The sequence below is a fragment of the Rutidosis leptorrhynchoides genome, chromosome 11 (assembly GCF_046630445.1).
Source record: "Rutidosis leptorrhynchoides isolate AG116_Rl617_1_P2 chromosome 11, CSIRO_AGI_Rlap_v1, whole genome shotgun sequence".
Taxonomy (NCBI): domain Eukaryota; kingdom Viridiplantae; phylum Streptophyta; class Magnoliopsida; order Asterales; family Asteraceae; genus Rutidosis; species Rutidosis leptorrhynchoides.
Window position 1 is genome coordinate 205,996,373 of NC_092343.1, and position 20,981 is coordinate 206,017,353.

General features: G+C 33.5%; 1 protein-coding gene across 1 annotated transcript in view; it reads left to right on the top strand.

Annotated features, from left to right (window-relative positions):
• The first annotated feature begins 600 nt into the window (after window positions 1-600).
• The window catches only part of LOC139875361 (uncharacterized), a 46,407-nt gene continuing 26,026 nt past the window's right edge, over window positions 601-20,981 (top strand). Inside the window, exons 1-3 of the mRNA XM_071862700.1 lie at window positions 601-723; window positions 805-963; window positions 1,283-1,855. Of these exons, the coding sequence (XP_071718801.1) occupies window positions 601-723; window positions 805-963; window positions 1,283-1,855 (855 nt within the window). The remainder of the gene's footprint in view (window positions 724-804; window positions 964-1,282; window positions 1,856-20,981) is intronic.

Sequence of the window (20,981 nt, forward strand, 5' to 3'; positions counted from 1 at the left end):
TTTATGGTTTCAGGTTCAAGTGCTTTTTGGATGCATAAAAGGGATACTACCAGATCCAGATGGTAGAACTAGATAAAGAAAAAAACTGCATTTCACAACGACTAGGGTATCTATTGTTATACGAAAATGCCCTTCTGATTGAAAAATGCGGGGGCAACATACCAGAGAGTAGTGGATGTGGCATTCAAGGATCAAATCGGTAGAAATCTTGAAACTTACGTAGATGATTTAGTCATCAAAAGCAATACAGAGGTATAAATTCTAGCCGATATCCAGTAGACGTTCAACTCAATGCGAAAATTCAATATGAAACACAATCTTACAAAGTGCAGTTTTGGGTAAGAAGAAGGCAAGTTCTTGGGACATATAGTTACGCCAAGAGGAATCAAGGCTAATCCCAAAAAGATCGAATATGTGGAGAGAATGAACTCCCCAAAATCAAGGAAAGATGTTCAAAGTTTGACAGGCAAGCTAGCTGCACTAACGATGTTCATGTCAAAAGTCGCGTAGCGGTCATTACCATTTTTCCAGAAACTCAAGAATTCAATGAAAATGTCAAACTTCAGGTGGAATGAGTAGACAGAAAAGGCTTTCCTTGAGATGAAGACGCTCCTAAGGGAGCTTCCTACTTTAACCGCGCCTATAGCGGGAGAGACGTTGATGCTGTATCTTACGACTTCAAAGGTGGCTATTAGTTCCATTCTTGTCGCAGATATGGGGCAGGTATGTCTCATATTGGGGCTTGAAATAGGTACTGAATGCAATACTTATTGTGTATTTTTTACAATTTTGGCACAGGTATAGATGCTTGTGTATTTTGTCACCAAAGCACTTAGTAGTAACCAGGTCAATTATCCACCCATTGAAAATTTGGTGTATGTGCTGGTACACTCCGCTCGACGGCTGCGTACATACTTCCAGGCACATTCGATAGTGGTATTTACTGACCAACCGTTAAGACAGGTATAAGTCGCAGCACGCGCATCGCAATTTCTAATTCACACAATCTTATAAGACGCGAAATACGCGCTTGAGTTAACTGTGGTTTGCTGATAAGTGACATTTGATAATAGGCGTTGTAAAGGCCTGAGGTTTCGGTGTGATTGGCTAAGTGGTCCATAGAATTGGGAGAGCATGAAATCAATTATTCCTCGCGTACGGAAGTAAAAGGTCAGATACTTATGGATTACTTGGCCGAAACAACAGGAGAAGTAGAGGCACTCGCAGAGAGTACATTAACAAGTCTAGATGAAAATAAGGTCTGGGAATTGTATATAGACAGGGCTTGGCTTGCGAACCCGATGGCGCGTGCCCCGGATTGGTCCTCACTAGTCCTGATGGAGAGGAGCGTACTTATGCGCTCCGATTCACGTTTACTATGACTAACAATGAATCTGAGTATAAAGCATTACTGTCCGGGATGCACATTGTGCATCAACTTGGAATAAAATACTTGGACGTGTACGTAGACTCACAGTTGGTTGCTAACCAGGTCAATAGGTCGTTTGAGGTGCACGACGTCTCTATGCACCGATACATGGAACTGGTGCATGAATTGGCAAATGAATTCGATGTTTTTCGACTGACACAGGTACCTAGGGAACAAAACAACAAAGCAGACACGCTCAGAAAATTGGCCTTCTTGGCCTTCGGTCATCTGCGTATGAACGTATGGGTTGAAGTGCTAACAGAAAAGTCTATTAATGAGAAATTAACTGTTGCGCCCATCGAGGAGGAAAACTCGAATTGGATGACACCATTAGTGAAATTTGTAACTGAGGGTGAACTTCCAGCAGACGAAAAAGAAGCGCGAAAGATTCACATGAAAGCCCTTATGTACGCGTTAATCAAGGGTGTACTATATAGGATGAAATGTCCCGTTCATATTGATTATAAATGTTCCATATTAATTGATTTCGTTGCGACGTTTTGACCTCTATATGAGACGTTTTTCAAAGACTGCATTCATTTTTAAAACAACCATAACCTTTATTTTATCTATAAAGGTTTAAAAAGCATTACGTAGATTATCAAATAATGATAATCTAAAATATACCGTTTACACACGACCATTACATAATGGTTTACAATAAGAATATATTACATCAAAAATAAGTTTCTTGAATGCAGTTTTTACATAATATCATACAAGCATGGACTCCAAATCTTGTCCTTATTTTAGTATGCAACAGCGGAAGGTCTTAATAATCACCTGAGAATAAACAAGCTTAAAACGTCAACAAAAATGCTGGTGAGTTATAGGTTTAACCTATATATTATCAAATTATAATAATAGACCACAAGATTTCATATTTCAATATACATCCCATACATAGAGATAAAAATCATTCATATGGTGAACACCTGGTAACCGACATTAATAAGATGCATATAAGAATATTCCCTATCATTTCGGGAAATCCTTCGGACATGATAAAAATGAATTCGATGTACTAAAGCATCCGGTACTTTGGATGGGGTTCGTTAGGCCGAATAGATCTATCTTTAGGATTCGCGTCAATTAGTAGATCGGTTTACTAATTCTTAGGCTACCAAGCAAAAGGGGCATACTCGGCTTCGATCATTCACCCATATAATGTAGTTTCAATTACTTATGTCTATTTCGTAAAATATTTATAAAACTGCATGTATTCTCATCCCAAAATATTAGATTTTAAAAGTGGGACTATAACTCACTTTCACAGATTTTTACTTCATCGGAAAGTAAGACTTGGCCACTGTTCGATTCACGAACCTATAACAAATATATATATATATATATATATATATATATATATATCAAAGTATGTTCAAAATATATTTACAACATTTTTAATACATTTGGATGTTTTAAGTTTATTAAGTCAGTTGTCCTCGTTAGTAACCTACAACTAGTTGTCTATAGTTAGATGTACAGAAATAAATTGATATATGTTATCTTGAATCAATCCACGACCCAGTGTATACACGTCTCAGGCTAGATCACAACTCAAAGTATATATATTTTTGGAATCAACCTCAACCCTGTATAGCTAACTCCAACATTACTGCATATAGAGTGTCTATGGTTGTTCCAAATAATATATATAGATGGGTCGATATGATATGTAAAAACATTTGCATACGTGTCTATGATATCCCAAGATTACATAATATATTAGAATACACGTATAATACAATATAAGTTAGCTAGGATATGATTAATATAGATTTGTTACCAATTTTCACGTAGCTACAACAAGCAAAAATATCCAATCTTGTTTTACCCATAACTTCTTCGTTTTAAATCCGTTTTGAGTGTTTCAAGTTGCTATGGTTTCATATTGAACTTAAGTTTATGAATCTAAACAGAAAAAGATAAGTTTATAGTCAGAAATATAGGTTACAAGTCGTTTTTGTAAAGGTAGTTATTTCAGTTGAAAGAACGACGTCTAGATGACCATTTTGGAAAACATACTTTCACTTAGAGTTTAACCATGATTTTTGGATATAGTTTCATGTTCATAAGAAAAATTATTTTCCTAGAAGAACAACTTTTAAATCAAAGTTTATCATAGTTTTTAATTAACTAACCTAAAACAGCCCGCGGTGTTACTACGACGGCGTATACCCAGTTTTACGGTGTTTTTCGTGTTTTCTGATTTTAAATCATTAAGTTAGCATATAATATAGATATAGAACATGTGTCTATTTTATTTTAAAAGTCAAGTTAGAAGGATTAACTTTATTTGCGAACAAGTTTAGAATTAACTAAACTATGTTCTAGTGATTACAAGTTTAAATCATCGAATAAGATAGTTTTATATGTACGAATCGAATGATGTTATGAACATCATTACTACCTTAATTTTAGTAGGTAAACCTACTAGAAATGAGAAAAATAGATCTAGTTTCAAAGAATCCTTGGATGGCTTGAAAGTTCTTGAAGCAGAATCATGACACGAAAACAAGTTCAAGTAAGATTTCCACTCGAAATAAGATTGTTATAGTTATAGAAATTGAATCAAAGTTTGAATATGAGTATTACCTTGTATTAGAAAGATATCTTACTGTAAATAAGAAAGATTTCTTGAGGTTGGATGATCACTTTACAAGATTTTATGAAACTAGAACTTATAGAATTTATGAAGAACACTTAGAACTTGAGATAGAACTTGAGAGAGATCAATTAGATGAAGAAAATTGAAGAATGAAAGTGTTTGTAGGTGTTTTTGGTCGTTGGTATATGGATTAGATATAAAGGATGTGTAATTTTGTTTACTTGTAAATAAGTCATGAATGATTACTAATATTTTTGTAATTTTATAAGATATTTCATGCTAGTTGCCAAATGATGGTTCTCACATGTGTTAGGTGACTCACATGGGCTGCTAAGAGCTGATCATTGGAGTGTATATACCAATAGTACATACATCTAAAATATGTGTATTGTACGAGTATGAATACGGGTGCATACGAGTAGAATTATTGATGAAACTGAACGAGGATGTAATTGTAAGCATTTTTGTTAAGTAGAAGTATTTTGATAATTGTCTTGAAGTCTTTCAAAAGTGTATGAATACATATTAAAACACTACATGTATATACATTTTAACTGAGTCGTTAAATCATCGTTAGTCGTTACATGTAAATGTTATTTTGAAACCTTTAGGTTAACGATCTTGTTAAATGTTGTTAACCCATTGTTTATTATATCTAAAGAGATGTTAAATTATTACATTATCATGATATTATGATATATTAATATATCTTAGTATTATATATATATATATATATACATATATATATATATATATATATATATATATATATATATATATATATATATATATTTAAATGTTGTTACAACGATAATCGTTACATATATGTCTCGTTTCGAAATTCTTAAGTTAGTAGTCTTGTTTTTACATATGTAGTTCATTGTTAATACACTTAATGATATATTTACTTATCATTTAACATGTTTAACAAAGTGTATCAATATCTTAATATGATTCATATGTACTTAGTAAGACGTTGTTATAACGAAAATCGTTATATATATCGTTTTCGAGTTTCTTAATTCAATAGTCTCATTTTTATGTATATAACTCATTGTTAAAATACTTAATGAGATACATACCTATCATAATAACATGTTAACTATATATATATATATATATATATATATATATATATATATATATATATATATATATATATATATATATATATATATATATATATATATATATATATATATATATATATATATATATATATATATATATATATATATATATATATATATATATATATCCATATACAGTCATCATATAGTTTTTACAAGATTTAACGTTCGTGAATCACCGGTCAACTTGGGTGGTCAATTGTCTGTATGAAACCTATTTCAATTAATCAAGTCTTAACAAGTTTGATTGCTTAACATGTTGGAAACACTTAATCATGTAAATAACAATTTCATTTAATATATAAAAACATGGAAAAGTTCGGGTCACTACAGTACCTACCCGTTAAATAAATTTCGTCCCGAAATTTTAAGTAGTTGGAGGTGTTGACGTATCTTCTAGAAATAAGTGTGGGTATTTCTTCTTCATCTGATCTTCTCGTTCCCAAGTGAACTCAGGTCCTCTATGAGCATTCCATCGAACATTAACAATTGGTATTTTGTTTTGCTTAAGTCTTTTAACCTCACGATCCATTATTTCGACGATTTCTTCGATGAATTGAAGTTTTTTGTTGATTTGGATTTCGTCTAGCGGAATAGTGAGATCTTCTTTAGCAAAACATTTCTTCAAATTCGAGACGTGGAAAGTGTTATGTACAGCCGCAAGTTGTTGAGGTAACTCAAGTTGGTAAGCTACTGGTCTGACACGATCAATAATCTTGAATGGTCCAATATACCTTGGATTTAATTTCCCTCATTTACCAAATCAAACAACGCCTTTCCAAGGTGCAACCTTAAGCATGACCATCTCTCCAATTTCAAATTCTATATCTTTTCTTTTAATGTCAGCGTAGCTTTTTTGTCGACTTTGGGCGGTTTTCCACTGTTGTTGAATTTGGATGATCTTCTCGGTAGTTTTTTGTATTATCTCCAGACCCGTAATCTGTCTATCCCCCACTTCACTCCAAAAAATCGAAGACCTGCACTTTTTACCATAAAGTGCTTCAAATGGTGCCATCTCAATGCTTGAATGGTAGCTGTTGTTGTAGGAAAATTCTGCTAACGGTAGATGTCGATCCCAATTGTTTCCGAAATCAATAACACATGCTCGTAGCATGTCTTCAAGCATTTGTATCGTCCTTTCGCTCTGCCCATCAGTTTGTGGATGATAGGCAGTACTCATGTCTAGACGAGTTCCTAATGCTTGCTGTAATGTCTGCCAGAATCTTGAAATAAATCCGCCATCCCTATCAGAGATAATAGAGATTGGTATTCCATGTCTTGAGACGACTTCCTTCAAATACAGTCATGCTAACTTCTCTATCTTGTCATCTTCTCTTATTGGAAGGAAGTGTGCTGATTTAGTGAGACGATCAACTATTACCCAAATAGTATCAAAACCACTTGCAGTCCTTGGCAATTTAGTGATAAAATCCATGGTAATGTTTTCCCATTTTGATTCTGGGATTTTGGGTTGTTGAAGTAGACCTGATGGTTTCTGATGCTCCGCTTTGACCTTAGAACACGTCAAACATTCTCCTACATATTTAGCAACATCAGCTTTCATACCCGGCCACCAAAAATGTTTCTTGAGATCCTTGTACATCTTCCCCGTTCCAGGATGTATTGAGTATTTGGTTTTATGAGCTTCTCTAAGTACCATTTCTTTCATATCTCCAAATTTTGGTACCCAAATTCTTTCAGCCCTATACCGGTTTCCGTCTTCCCGAATATTAAGATGCTTTTCCGATCCTTTGGGTATTTCATCCTTTAAATTTCCCTCTTTTAAAACTCCTTATTGTGCCTCCTTTATTTGAGTAGTAAGGTTAGTGTGAATCATTATATTCATAGCTTTTACTCGAATGGGTTCTCTGTCCTTTCTGCTCAAGGCATCGGCTACCACATTTGCCTTCCCTGGGTGGTAACGAATCTCAAAGTCATAATCATTCAACAATTCAATCCACCTATGCTGCCTCATATTCAGTTGTTTCTGATTAAATATGTGTTGAAGACTTTTGTGGTCGGTATATATAATACTTTTGACCCCATATAAGTAGTGCCTCAAAGTCTTTAATGCAAAAACAACTGCGCCTAATTCCAAATCATGCGTCGTATAATTCTGCTCGTGAATCTTCAATTGTCTAGACGCATAAGCAATTACCTTCGTTCGTTGCATTAATACACAACCGAGACCTTGCTTTGAGGCGTCACAATATATCACAAAATCATCATTCCCTTCAGGTAATGACAATATAGGTGTCGTAGTTAACTTTTTCTTCAACAATTGAAACGCTTTTTCTTGTTCATCCTTCCATTCAAATTACCCCCTTTATGCGTTAATGCAGTCAAGGGTTTTGCTATTTTGGAAAAATCTTGGATGAATCTCCTGTAATAACCAGCTAGCCCTAAAAATTGGCGTATGTGTTTCGGATTTTTTGGGGTTTCCCACTTTTTAACGGTTTCAATCTTTGCTGGATCCACCTGAATACCTTCTTTGTTCACTATATAACCGAGGAATTGAACTTCTTCCAATCAAAATGCACACTTTGAAAACTTAGCGTACAGTTTTTCTTTTTTTCAGCAACTCTAGCACTTTTCTCAAATGTTCTTCGTGCTCTTGATCATTCTTCGAGTAAATAAGCATGTCATCGATGAAAACAATGACAAACTTGTCAAGATATGGCCCACACACTCAGTTCATGAGGTCCATGAACACAGCTGGTGCGTTAGTCAATCCAAACGGCATAACCATAAACTCATAATGACCGTAACGCGTCCTAAAAGCAGTCTTCGGAATGTCATCCTCTTTCACCCTCATTTGGTGATATCCAGAACGTAAATCGATCTTCGAATAAACCAACGAGCCTTGTAGTTGATCAAATAAGTCGTCGATTCTCGGTAATGGGTAATGGTTCTTGATGGTAAGTTTGTTCAACTCTCGGTAGTCGATACACAACCTGAATGTACCATCTTTCTTCTTGACAAACAGAACAGGAGCTCCCCATGGTGATGTACTTGGTCGAATGAAACCACGCTCTAAAATTTCTTGTAACTGACTTTGTAATTCTTTCATTTCGATTGGTGCGAGTCTGTATGGAGCATGAGCTATTGGTGCAGCTCCTGGTACAAGGTCTATTTGAAATTCAACGGATCGATATGGGGGTAATCCCGGTAATTCTTTCGGAAATACATCGGAAAATTCTTTTGCGACGGGAACATCACTGATGTTCTTTTCTTCAGGTTTAACTTCCTTGATGTGTGCTAGAATGACGTAACAACCTTTTCTTATTAGTTTTTGCGCCTTCAAACTACTAATAAGATTTAACTTCACGTTGTTCTTTTCTCCATACACCATTAAAGGTTTTCCTTTTTCACGCATAATGCGAATCGCATTTTTGTAACAAACGACCTCTGCTCTCACCTTCTTCAACCAGTCCATGCCAATTATTACATCAAAACTCCCTAACTCGACTGGTATTAAATCAATCTTAAACGTCTCATCACCCAGTTTAATTTCTCTATCCCGACATATATTATCTACTGAAATTAATTTACCATTTGCTAATTCGAGTAAAAATTTATTATCCAAAGGTGTCAATGGGCAACTTAATTTAGCACAAAATTCTCTACTCATATAACTTCTATCTACAACAGAATCAAATAAAGCATAAGCAGATTTATCATCAATAAGAAACGTACCCGTAACAAGCTCCGGGTCTTCCTGTGCTTCTGCCGCATTAATATTGAAAACTCTTCCACGACCCTGCTCATTAGTATTCCCCTGATTCGGGAAATTTCTAATAATGTGGCCGGGTTTTCCACATTTATAACAAACAGCGTTCGTATTACTTGCTCTGACACTATTCGTTTCAACATTGCTTGTTCTGACATTATTTTTTCCTTTAGTTCTGTTAAACTTTGGTCCGTAGACCTCAAACTTTGTCGCGCTATGACCATTTCTTTTACACCTGTTGCAAAATGTCGTACAAAACCCCTTATGATTTTCTTCACACCTATGACATGGCTGTTTTTGATTTTTGTTGCCGTTGTTGTCATTGAGGTTGCTGTTGGGATTGTTATTGTCGTACAAATGCGTCAAACTTCTCTTCTTCATATTCGAATGCTCCCGGACACAATAGACACAACTCTGTGAATCGTCGTTCATATGTGGTAACGTCAAACCCTTGTGTTCGTAACTCTCTAAGTTATGCCTTGAGTTTATTGACTTCGTTTCTAGGACGGTACTGCTCGTTCATCAATTGCTTGAATGCCGACCACGGTAGTGCGTAAGCAGCATTTTGTCCTACCTATTCAAGATAGGTGTTCCACCACATTAACGCAGTACCTGTGAAGGTATGCGTAACGTACTTAACTTTGTCCTCTTCGGTACACTTACTTATGGCAAACACCGATTCGACTTTCTCGGTCCACCGTTTCAATCCAATTGGTCCTTCGGTTCCATCAAATTCCAAAGGTTTGCAGGCAGTGAATTCTTTGTAGGAGCATCCTACACGATTTCTTGCACCATTAGCTGCATTGCTATATTCAGAGTTATTGTTGGTATGTAGCGCAGCCTGTACTACGGCTATGTTTGCAGCAAGAAAGGTACGAAATTCCTCTTCGCTCATATTCATGGTGTGTCGAGTAGTCGGTGCCATTTCCTTCAAAATAGCCAACTGAATCGAGTTAATCATACAAAATATTAAGAGTAGTCAATAGTATTTCGTAGCATAATATGAACTCATTTATAAAAGCTTTTTCTTCATATTAGCGTTTTATAAGTTTAAATTCGGGTACTACCTACCCGTTAAGTTCATACTTAGTAGCTAATATACAATTCAACTACTACAATTCCATATAAAAAACTGATTATAATAATATATCACATATAAATATTCTTCAAACTTACAACATCGCTATATTACATATAACATGAAATATAGTACACTTTGATACAGGACAGTTTTGAAGATAAATCTAGTTAATACGCAAGTTGTTCAGCAAAGGAAATAAAGACACGTAATTCATAAGTCCAGAAACAAGTCATTCATTCTGGTTTTACTAAGACGACTTACCATCCTTGGTCTTGTGGAAAATAACCGTTATGACCATTGGCTAGGCATCATGTTGTAATGTCATCAAAAGGATGAGGGTTTCTTAATGTCCAACAGCCCCGTAATAATCTAAAAGCCTTGTTTCTCATCCCAACTACTGAATCCGTCACTTGTGGGAAGGTTTTATTTAAAAGTTGCAATCCGATGTTCTTTTTCTCACTTTGGTAAGAAGCGAACATCACTAACCCGTAAGCATAACATGCTTCTTTATGTTGCATGTTAGAAGCTCTTTCTAATTCACGAAATCCTATGTTGGGATATGTTGAGTTAAAATAGGTTGTTAACCCGTAGCGTAAAATTGCATTTGGGTTCCCCGCATTTAACGCTTTAAAGAAAACACGGCGTAACTTACGGTCTCCCCAATGTGATATACCCCACCTATCAAAGGAAAGCCTTTTATAAACTAAGGCATTTCTGGAAAGTCTTTCAAATGTTTGACAAGTTAATTTTGCCATAATTAAATGTACTGATGAATTTTGACCGACTCTAGACAAGATTTCCTCAATCATATCCTCTGGTAGATCTTCTAAAATATTCGGTTGTCTACCCTTAACATCCATTTTGTTTTTATACTGTAAAATAGACAAGAATTAGATTCGTAAAAGATAATTAACAAACAATACAAGCAATTTTTACATAGAACATAAAAGTACAAGCACACTACAATACATATAATACACAACATGATTACAACCCTCTAATCTGAATCACTGGTTTCTTCTTCTTCAGACTTGGTTAGTTTTCCTAATTTTCTAGGGATATATGGTGTTCCTCTAATACGAGCCGTCATTTTCCACAAAGGTTTAGAAAAACCTGGTGGTTTTGAGGTTCCCGGGTTATTGTTACAATTTAGGAAATACGGACGTTGCCGATACATATAAAGTTCATCGGGGTTGGAATTGGGTTTCTCTATTTTTATATATTTTCCCTTATTATTTTCTTTTGCTTTATTAAATTGGGTCGAGGTAATTTCTATAACATCATCAGAATCCTCATCGGGATCCAATTCATCGGAAAATTGGTAATCTTCCCAATATTTTGCTTCCTAGGCGGAAACACCATTGACCATTATTAACTTTGTTCCGTTGATTGAAGATTTTCTTTTATTTAATTGATTTACTGTAGTTATCAATATTTCTTCCTCCGGAACCTCTTCTTCTTCCGGTTCCTCTTCTTCCGGTTCTTCTTCGGGAATTTGTGGATCTTCCCACAATATATTCGAATCTTCATTATTATTAGGTGAATCGATGGGATTTGTACTAGTGGTAGACATATGTCACACAATATCAAACACATTAAGAGGTTAATATATCACATAATATTTACATGTTAATAATATATAGTTTCCAACAAAAGTGTTAAGCAATCGTTTTTAAAGAAAACATGGTCGAAGTCCAGACTCACTAATGTATCCTAACAAACTCGATAAGACACACTAATGCAAATTTCTGGTTCTCTAATGTAACGACCTTTTCCAATCGTTTTATACTTATATGATTAATATTTACATAAATTAAACCTTACCAACATGATAAGCAATCCAAATTGTTGAGACTTGTGTTTTTGAAAAGAGTTTTACACAACGTTTGACCGTCCAATTTGACCGATAATATCACGAACTATATAACATACGATAATTATACGTTTGTGTATATATATGTATTTATATATATTTAACATGATCTAAGGATGGTTTAACATCTCATTGTGTACTAATGACAATGAGTTATAAGTATATTTTGAAACTACTAACTTAAGTTTTCAAAACGATAACTATACGTAACATTCTTTGATATATATACTTATAACCTATAATGCTTATACATGTATCGTATATATAATGTATTTAATCACTTTTTAAGGACTTAAATACATAAAACAATATAAGTATATTCACAAAAGATAGCTATATTTGAATTCTCATTCCGTTTACTCAAGATTTCTATACGTATATCTAGGGTATATGTACCCGTATCATACCCAGCTTCTATATGTATTTACTATTGGTATATACACATTAAATCAACATCCTAATCAACATTATTACTACGCTAGATATGAGGTAACTAGGATTTGTCAAGTAGCATGAATTATTAGTAAGAAAACAAAATTAGGAATCCTTTTCTTTCTTTATAAACTAAAAACGTTTTTATGAATGAACACCATTTCTTCTCTCCATTTTCTCATACCTACACCCTCATTTCTCTCTCAAAATACTCCTAACTTCATACTTGATCATCTCCAAGCATTTTCCCCATCATTTAGCTTCAATTACAAGCCTTAAACACCATAAGAAAACTCTTTCAAGAACATATCAAAATAACCACCCATTTGAAGAAGTATACTTCCAACCTTTTGATCTAACTCCACCACTCTTTGATTCCAAGATTTTTTCTTATCTCTTATAGTAACTTTGTCCAAGTAACTTGAGGTAGTAACCTTGTTCATAATCTTGTTCGATTCATAATTGTATAGCTATCTTATTTTATGTTGTAAAATTTTAACAACAAGAACATAGTTTGAATGATTTCAAACTTGTTTGCAAACTAAATAGATCCTTCTAACTTAACTTTTAAAACACTTCAAGACCTGTAATATATCATAATGATATGCTAACTTAACAAGATATAACTTGGTTTTACAAAGAACACCTTAAAAATTGAATCTACGTCGTCGTAGTGCAACCGGGGGCGGTTTTGGGTTGGATAATTAAAAACCATCTTGAACTTTGAATTGGAAGTTCATGTTCTGGAAAAATGATATTTCTTATGAATATATTAACACATAAAAATTTCATAGTTTAACTCAAAGTGTAAGTATTTTTAGAAAAATGATCATTAAATGTTGTTTTTATGATGGAAAATGATCACTTTCATAAGTTTTACCAAAGTTTGACCTATAACCTGTGATTTCGAATACAAACTAAGGTATTTTCAGTTCATATTCTTAAAATTTGACTTGATCCAAGGAAGTGGCAAGTAGAACCAACAAAAACGGAGTTGTAATGAAGAAACTACGACTAAAACAAGATTGGGTATCCGAAGCTAGTTTAGCTACGAAAATATTTGGAGATAAAGTAAATTAATCATATCTTTTCTAATTAATATGATATTTTATATATAATTACTTATGATTTGATTTTATATATTTCAGGACCACCCGTAAACAACACGAGAAGATTAATCATAAGACCTCATGATTGTACGCAACACGTCATTTGACAACACGGTACTTTATGTACGCAACACGTCATTTGACAACATGGTACCATGGGTCGAGATTAATTCTGATCAATACGAATACGATGGGGTCTTTATTTATTTTATTGAGCAACTAATTGTGGACCACTAACATCGGACTGCTAACTACGGACTAAGAAAATATTAAAAGTATTATAAGTATATATATATATATGTAACGATTACTTGAAAAGAAAATATGTTGATATATTATATATATATGGTTAGGTTCGTGATATCTATCGGAGACCAAGTCTAGTTAAATACCTTCAAGGCAAAAGTGAGTATATAGTCCCACTTTTAAACTCTAAATATTTTGGGATGAGAATACATGCATTTTATGATTTACGTTATGGACACAAGTGATTAAAAATATATATTCTACGTTGAGTTGTACCACTGGCATACTTCCCTGTAACTTGATAACTACTATTTACATGAGGTATTGTAAACGCGAATCCTGTTGATAGATCTATCGGGCCTGACAACCCCAACCGGACTGGACGACCAGTATTCAACGGTTGCACAGTACTTCGTTTCGGTGACTACACTTGGTACGTTGTAGTAAGATTTCATAATAAAGGGAATATGCGACGTTGATTAAATGTTAAGTATGGTTATCAAGTGCTCAACAACTTAGAATATTTTTATTAAAACGTTTATGTATATGAAATCTTGTGGTCTATATTTATAACGCTGCTAGCATTAAACCTATATCTCACCAACTTTATGTTGACGTTTAAAGCATGTTTATTGTCAGGTTCCTAGAAGTCTTCCGCTGTTTGAATATATGTTAGAGAAACCATGTGCATGGAGTCATACATGTTTTATTCGAGGAAGCATTGCATACCCAAAATCATCACCGTGTATTTATTTTGACTGCATTGTCAACGGAAGTATTCTTGTAAACTGTTATTTACGGTGATTGTCTATATGTAGAAATCATCAGATGTCGAAAACATTGAATTTTAAATATTCATTTATGGTATATCTTTTCAAAAGAATGCAATGTTTATAAAACGTATCATATAGAGGTCAAATGCCTCGCGATGTAATTATATGTTATTGTATTCGTCCCTATGGATTGGGTCGGGTCGTTTCATGTGGTATCAGAGCGGTGGTCTTAGCGAACCAGGTCTACATTAGTGTGTCTAACTGATAAGTTGTTAGGTTGCATTAGTGAGTCTGGACTTCGACCGTGTCTGCATGTCAAAATTTTGCTTATCATTTTGTGTCGAAAATCATCTACTTATCATCCGCAGGAAATTACCTGCTTATCATCTTAAGTCTAAACGTATCTTACTGCATTCATTGCATGAATGGTGTATAGACAAAATTCATATCTTAGCGTATTTGCTAATTCATATCTACGCGTATCTGTTACTGTAAACTTTGTCTGACATATTCCGTAAATCCCTCCGTAATCTACGAGATCTTTTGTTCTATATATGTGGATATTCTATATAATTAGAATACCACCCGATAGCTGGAAAATAATTTCATATCGAAAAATCCTTTATTCAATCATACGAAATGGAACTCGTCACTAGTTGAAGTCCCTCGGATTCCGATATGGAATACCACTCAAGCTCTGAAAGCAGTGTGACCGGAATGGATCAACCAATCAGTCATCATCTATTTTGGATGGATTGGGGATGGGTGTAGTGACCCGAACTTTTCCATGTTTATATATATTAATTGAGATTGATATTTACATGATTAAATGTTTCCAACATGTTAAGCAATCAAACTTGTTAAGACTTGATTAATTGAAATATGTTTCATATAGACAATTGACCACCCAAGTTGATCGGTGATTCACGAACGTTAAAACTTGTAAAAACTATATGATGACATATATATGGATATATATATATATAGTTAACATGATACTATGATAAGAAAACATATCATAAAGTATATTAACAATGAACTACATATGTAAAAACAAGACTACTAACTTAATGATTTTTAAACGAGACATATATGTAACGATTATCGTTGTAAAGACATTTAATGTATATATATCATATTAAGAGATATTCATACATGATAATATCATGATAATATAATAATTTAAAATCTCATTTGATATTATAAACATTGGGTTAACAACATTTAACAAGATCGTTAACCTAAAGGTTTCAAAACAACACTTACATGTAACGACTAACGATGACTTAACGACTCAGTTAAAATGTATATACATGTAGTGTTTTAATATGTATTTATACACTTTTGAAAGACTTCAATACACTTATCAAAGTACTTCTACTTAACAAAAATGCTTACAATTACATCCTCGTTCAGTTTCATCAACAATTCTACTCGTATGCACCCGTATTCGTACTCGTACAATACACAGCTTTTAGATGTATGTACTATTGGTATATACACTCCAATGATCAGCTCTTAGCAGCCCATGTGAGTCACCTAACACATGTGGGAACCATCATTTGGCAACTAGCATGAAATATCTCATAAAATTACAAAAATATGAGTAATCATTCATGACTTATTTACATGAAAACAAAATTACATATCCTTTATATCTAATCCATACACCAACGACCAAAAACACCTACAAACACTTTCATTCTTCAATTTTCTTCATCTAATTGATCTCTCTCAAGTTCTATCTTCAAGTTCTAAGTGTTCTTCATAAATTCCAAAAGTTCTAGTTTCATAAAATCAAGAATACTTTCAAGTTTGCTAGCTCACTTCCAATCTTGTAAGGTGATCATCCAACCTCAAGAAATCTTTGTTTCTTACAGTAGGTTATCATTCTAATACAAGGTAATAATCATATTCAAACTTTGGTTCAATTTCTATAACTATAACAATCTTATTTCAAGTGATGATCTTACTTGAACTTGTTTTCGTGTCATGATTCTGCTTCAAGAACTTCGAGCCATCCAAGGATCCATTGAAGCTAGATCCATTTTTCTCTTTTCCAGTAGGTTTATCCAAGGAAATTAAGGTAGTAATGATGTTCATAACATCATTCGATTCATACATATAAAGCTATCTTATTCGAAGGTTTAAACTTGTAATCACTAGAACATAGTTTAGTTAATTCTAAACTTGTTCGCAAACAAAAGTTAATCCTTCTAACTTGACTTTTAAAATCAACTAAACACATGTTCTATATCTATATGATATGCTAACTTAATGATTTAAAACCTGGAAACACGAAAAACACCGTAAAACCGGATTTACGCCGTCGTAGTAACACCGCGGGCTGTTTTGGGTTAGTTAATTAAAAACTATGATAAACTTTGATTTAAAAGTTGTTATTCTGAGAAAATGATTTTTATTATGAACATGAAACTATATCCAAAAATTATGGTTAAACTCAAAGTGGAAGTATGTTTTCTAAAATGGTCATCTAGACGTCGTTCTTTCGACTGAAATGACTACCTTTACAAAAACGACTTGTAACTTATTTTTCCGACTATAAACCTATACTTTTTCTGTTTAGATTCATAAAATAGTGTTCAATATGAAATCATAGCAATTTGATTCACTCAAAACGGATTTAAAATGAAGAAGTTATGGGTAAAACAAGATTGGATAATTTTTCTCATTTTAGCTACGTGAAAATTGGTAACAAATCTATTCCAACCATAACTTAATCAACTTGTATTGTATATTATGTAATCTTGAGATACCATAGACACGTATACAATGTTTCGACCTATCATGTCGACACATCTATATATATTTCGGAACAACCATAGACACTCTATATGTGAATGTTGGAGTTAGCTATACAGGGTTGAGGTTGATTCCAAAATATATATAGTTTGAGTTGTGATCAATACTGAGATACATATACACTGGGTCGTGGATTGATTTAAGATAATATTTATCGATTTATTTCTGTACATCTAACTGTGGACAACTAGTTATAGGTTACTAACGAGGACAGCTGACTTAATAAACTTAAAACATCAAAATATATTAAAAGTGTTGTAAATATATTTTGAACATACTTTAATATATATATGTATATATTGTTATAGGTTCGTGAATCAACAGTGGCCAAGTCTTACTTCCCGACGAAGTAAAAATCTGTGAAAGTGAGTTATAGTCCCACTTTTAAAATCTAATATTTTTGGGATGAGAATACATGCAGGTTTTATAAATGATTTACAAAATAGACACAAGTACGTGAAACTACATTCTATGGTTGAATTATCGAAATTGAATATGCCCCTTTTTATTAAGTCTGGTAATCTAAGAATTAGGGAACAGACACCCTAATTGACGCGAATCCTAAAGATAGATCTATTGGGCCTAACAAACCCCATCCAAAGTACCGGATGCTTTAGTACTTCGAAATTTATATCATATCCGAAGGGTGTCCCGGAATGATGGGGATATTCTTATATATGCATCTTGTTATTGTCGGTTACCAGGTGTTCACCATATGAATGATTTTTATCTCTATGTATGGGATGTGTATTGAAATATGAAATATTGTGGTCTATTATTATGATTTGATATATATAGGTTAAATCTATAACTCACCAACATTTTTGTTGACGTTTTAAGCATGTTTATTCTCAGGTGATTATTAAGAGCTTCCGCTGTCGCATACTTAAATAAGGACGAGATTTGGAGTCCATGCTTGTATGATATTGTGTAAAAACTGCATTCAAGAAACTTATTTTGTTGTAACATATTTGTATTGTAAACCATTATGTAATGGTCGTGTGTAAACAGGATATTTTAGATTATCATTATTTGATAATCTACGTAAAGCTTTTTAAACCTTTATTGATGAAATAAAGGTTATGGTTTGTTTTAAAATGAATGCAGTCTTTGAAAAACGTCTCATATAGAGGTCAAAACCTCGCAACGAAATCAATTAATATGGAACGTTTTTAATCAATAAGAACGGGACATTTCAATGGGTTCGTAGCCTCCTCAATCATTGGAGACAAGAAGAAGGTGATCCCTTCCACCTACCAAATTGCCCTCTTGACGATGAACCTGAAGCACTTACCGGCGAACCTGTTCGAGAAACCATTTTCTCTCTCATTTCCAGAGTATCTCGTCACGATTATATACTACATCAAATTCTAGATTTTATTTATCCACTCGTCCGAACCGAAAATCACCCCGGTGTAATAGAAGAAGTTAACGAGCTTCGCACTCAGGTAGTGGCTTTGGAGAATACGGTACGAAGGTTACAAACACCATCAGCAGCATAACCAGTACCGTCAATAACATCAACATCGCAAGCCTCAATACCCTAAGCACCAGCAGCATCACCAGCATCAACGTTATCACCATCATCAATATCAACAGGATCATTACCACCACCAACAATCACATCCGCATCACACGCCTCAATATCACCATCCGTACCTCGGATATCAACGTCACACGCACCATAGATACCAAGAAGTACCAACAACAATAAACGATGAAGTATTGATTCATAACTTCATCGGAGAAACATTCTATGGTGATTATGTAATCTCTAAAGACATAGAGATTACCTATTTCTGCCTAAACCATAAATCAGATGAGTGGACAGAAATGATAAAAGGAAGAGTAGAAACTCCGACAAGAATGATGCGTAAGGTAAAAGCTAGACTTGTTTTACCAACAACATCAGGAGTACCCTTAGCCTCACCAACACAGTCAGTGCTGTCAACATCGTTAGAATCGTCAGCAACTTTAACATCACAAGCTCCACCAGTTCAAGAATCACCGTGGACATCATCAATAATGCGTATATTGCATCAACGAGTTATGAAGTATTAACTCATTCTTCTGAAGAATTTATATAAATATTTTATATATATGAATTCGGAAACCAAAATAAATCTTTTCGTACTAAGCTATTAAGTATGAATTGAAAAAGGGTAGATACTACTCGTTTAAATTCATACTACAAATATGCAATGATGTACGTCCTTCGTCAGCAACTTAATCATCGTTAACTACAATCCCTGTTTCAATTCAATGAATTTCGTTTTATAATAAACCAAGTGTATTATTCAATAATATGTTTGATTTTACACTTTCATTTTCAATGTACTCGAAGCTTACTGGGAAACAACATTCATATCTTGCGAAGTTAGTAAGAGTTCAATGAGTATCAGCATGATTCACTAAGGAAATATATATAAGAATAAATAATGAAGTATTGATCCATAACTTCATTAATATTCTGTGAAGAATATGTGGTTCCTAATCGTTTTAGAGATTACTTATTCTAGCTCAAACCGAAAATCAAATGAGTCTAATATTATATTGACTTATTAAATTCATGATTACATCTGAAGAAGATATATATATACATATATTTTCATAAAGATTGTAATAAAATTCTCTGGTACAAAACATTACTTGGGAAATTTTTTTTAACGGGTAGGTAATACCCGAGAGATATATAAATTCACGATTAATATGATTATATTCTTCGACTCTGATTCAACAATCATCAACTATACTCACTACCTTTACAATAATATACATTCTTTCATAGAAATCAAAACAACCATTTTCATCCAAATTTGATTACGACAAAACGAAATCCAATTCAAGACTTAATAGAAGACATCACTCTTAGGACTCTTACATCTTTCAAAACTATACTTTGACTTCAAAACTATGCTAGAACATCATTCGATTCTTGGAACCCAGAAAAGTATTTGTATCATTCAAAGTCCTAAAACATCATATGTATATTAACAATTACAATCTATGATCAAACCCTTCGAAATTTCTGAAGACACTTCAAATAATGGACAATCGAGATGATGATCCAACTACACATTACCCGCAATCTTGCACCTGAAAAGCTCTCGAAACTAAGGACATAATTTAACACGTATTCGCGTTAAATCTTTTAGCATTTATTAGCAAAAATAACTTTGCGATTCCTTTTCAAAATAGCAAATTTTGTCACAGTTTCAGCAAGTCAACCTCGACTTTCCATTCGAAGTAGCCTTTTATAACCTGTAATACATACGATTACCCTTTTGTTACCAGGGAACCTTTTATATTCCACGACATTATCAGCAGATGTACCAGCAAGTCGTTACCCCTTTGGCGGAATCAACAATGGGTATTTTGAAATCTCGCAGTGTTTCTATTTCAGCAGTTATATATATATATATATATATATATATATATATATATATATATATATATATATATATATATATATATATATATATATATATATACAACGTCTATCCCCAAGAATTACATATTTCAAATGTGAAGTTTCTGAAAAATGCTTCAGTCTACGAATTAGTGCTATGAAGTTTTGGAAAAGACTGATAAAGTGGTAAAGACAGTAGACAACAATTACGGTCAGAAGTTTGACAATAAAGAATAATAGATTGGAAAAGTTCGAACGAAAAATTTGGTACTGCAAAACGGATTGAGCAAAGTATAAAGGAGGTCTTGGACAAATCATAATGACGAAATCTACCT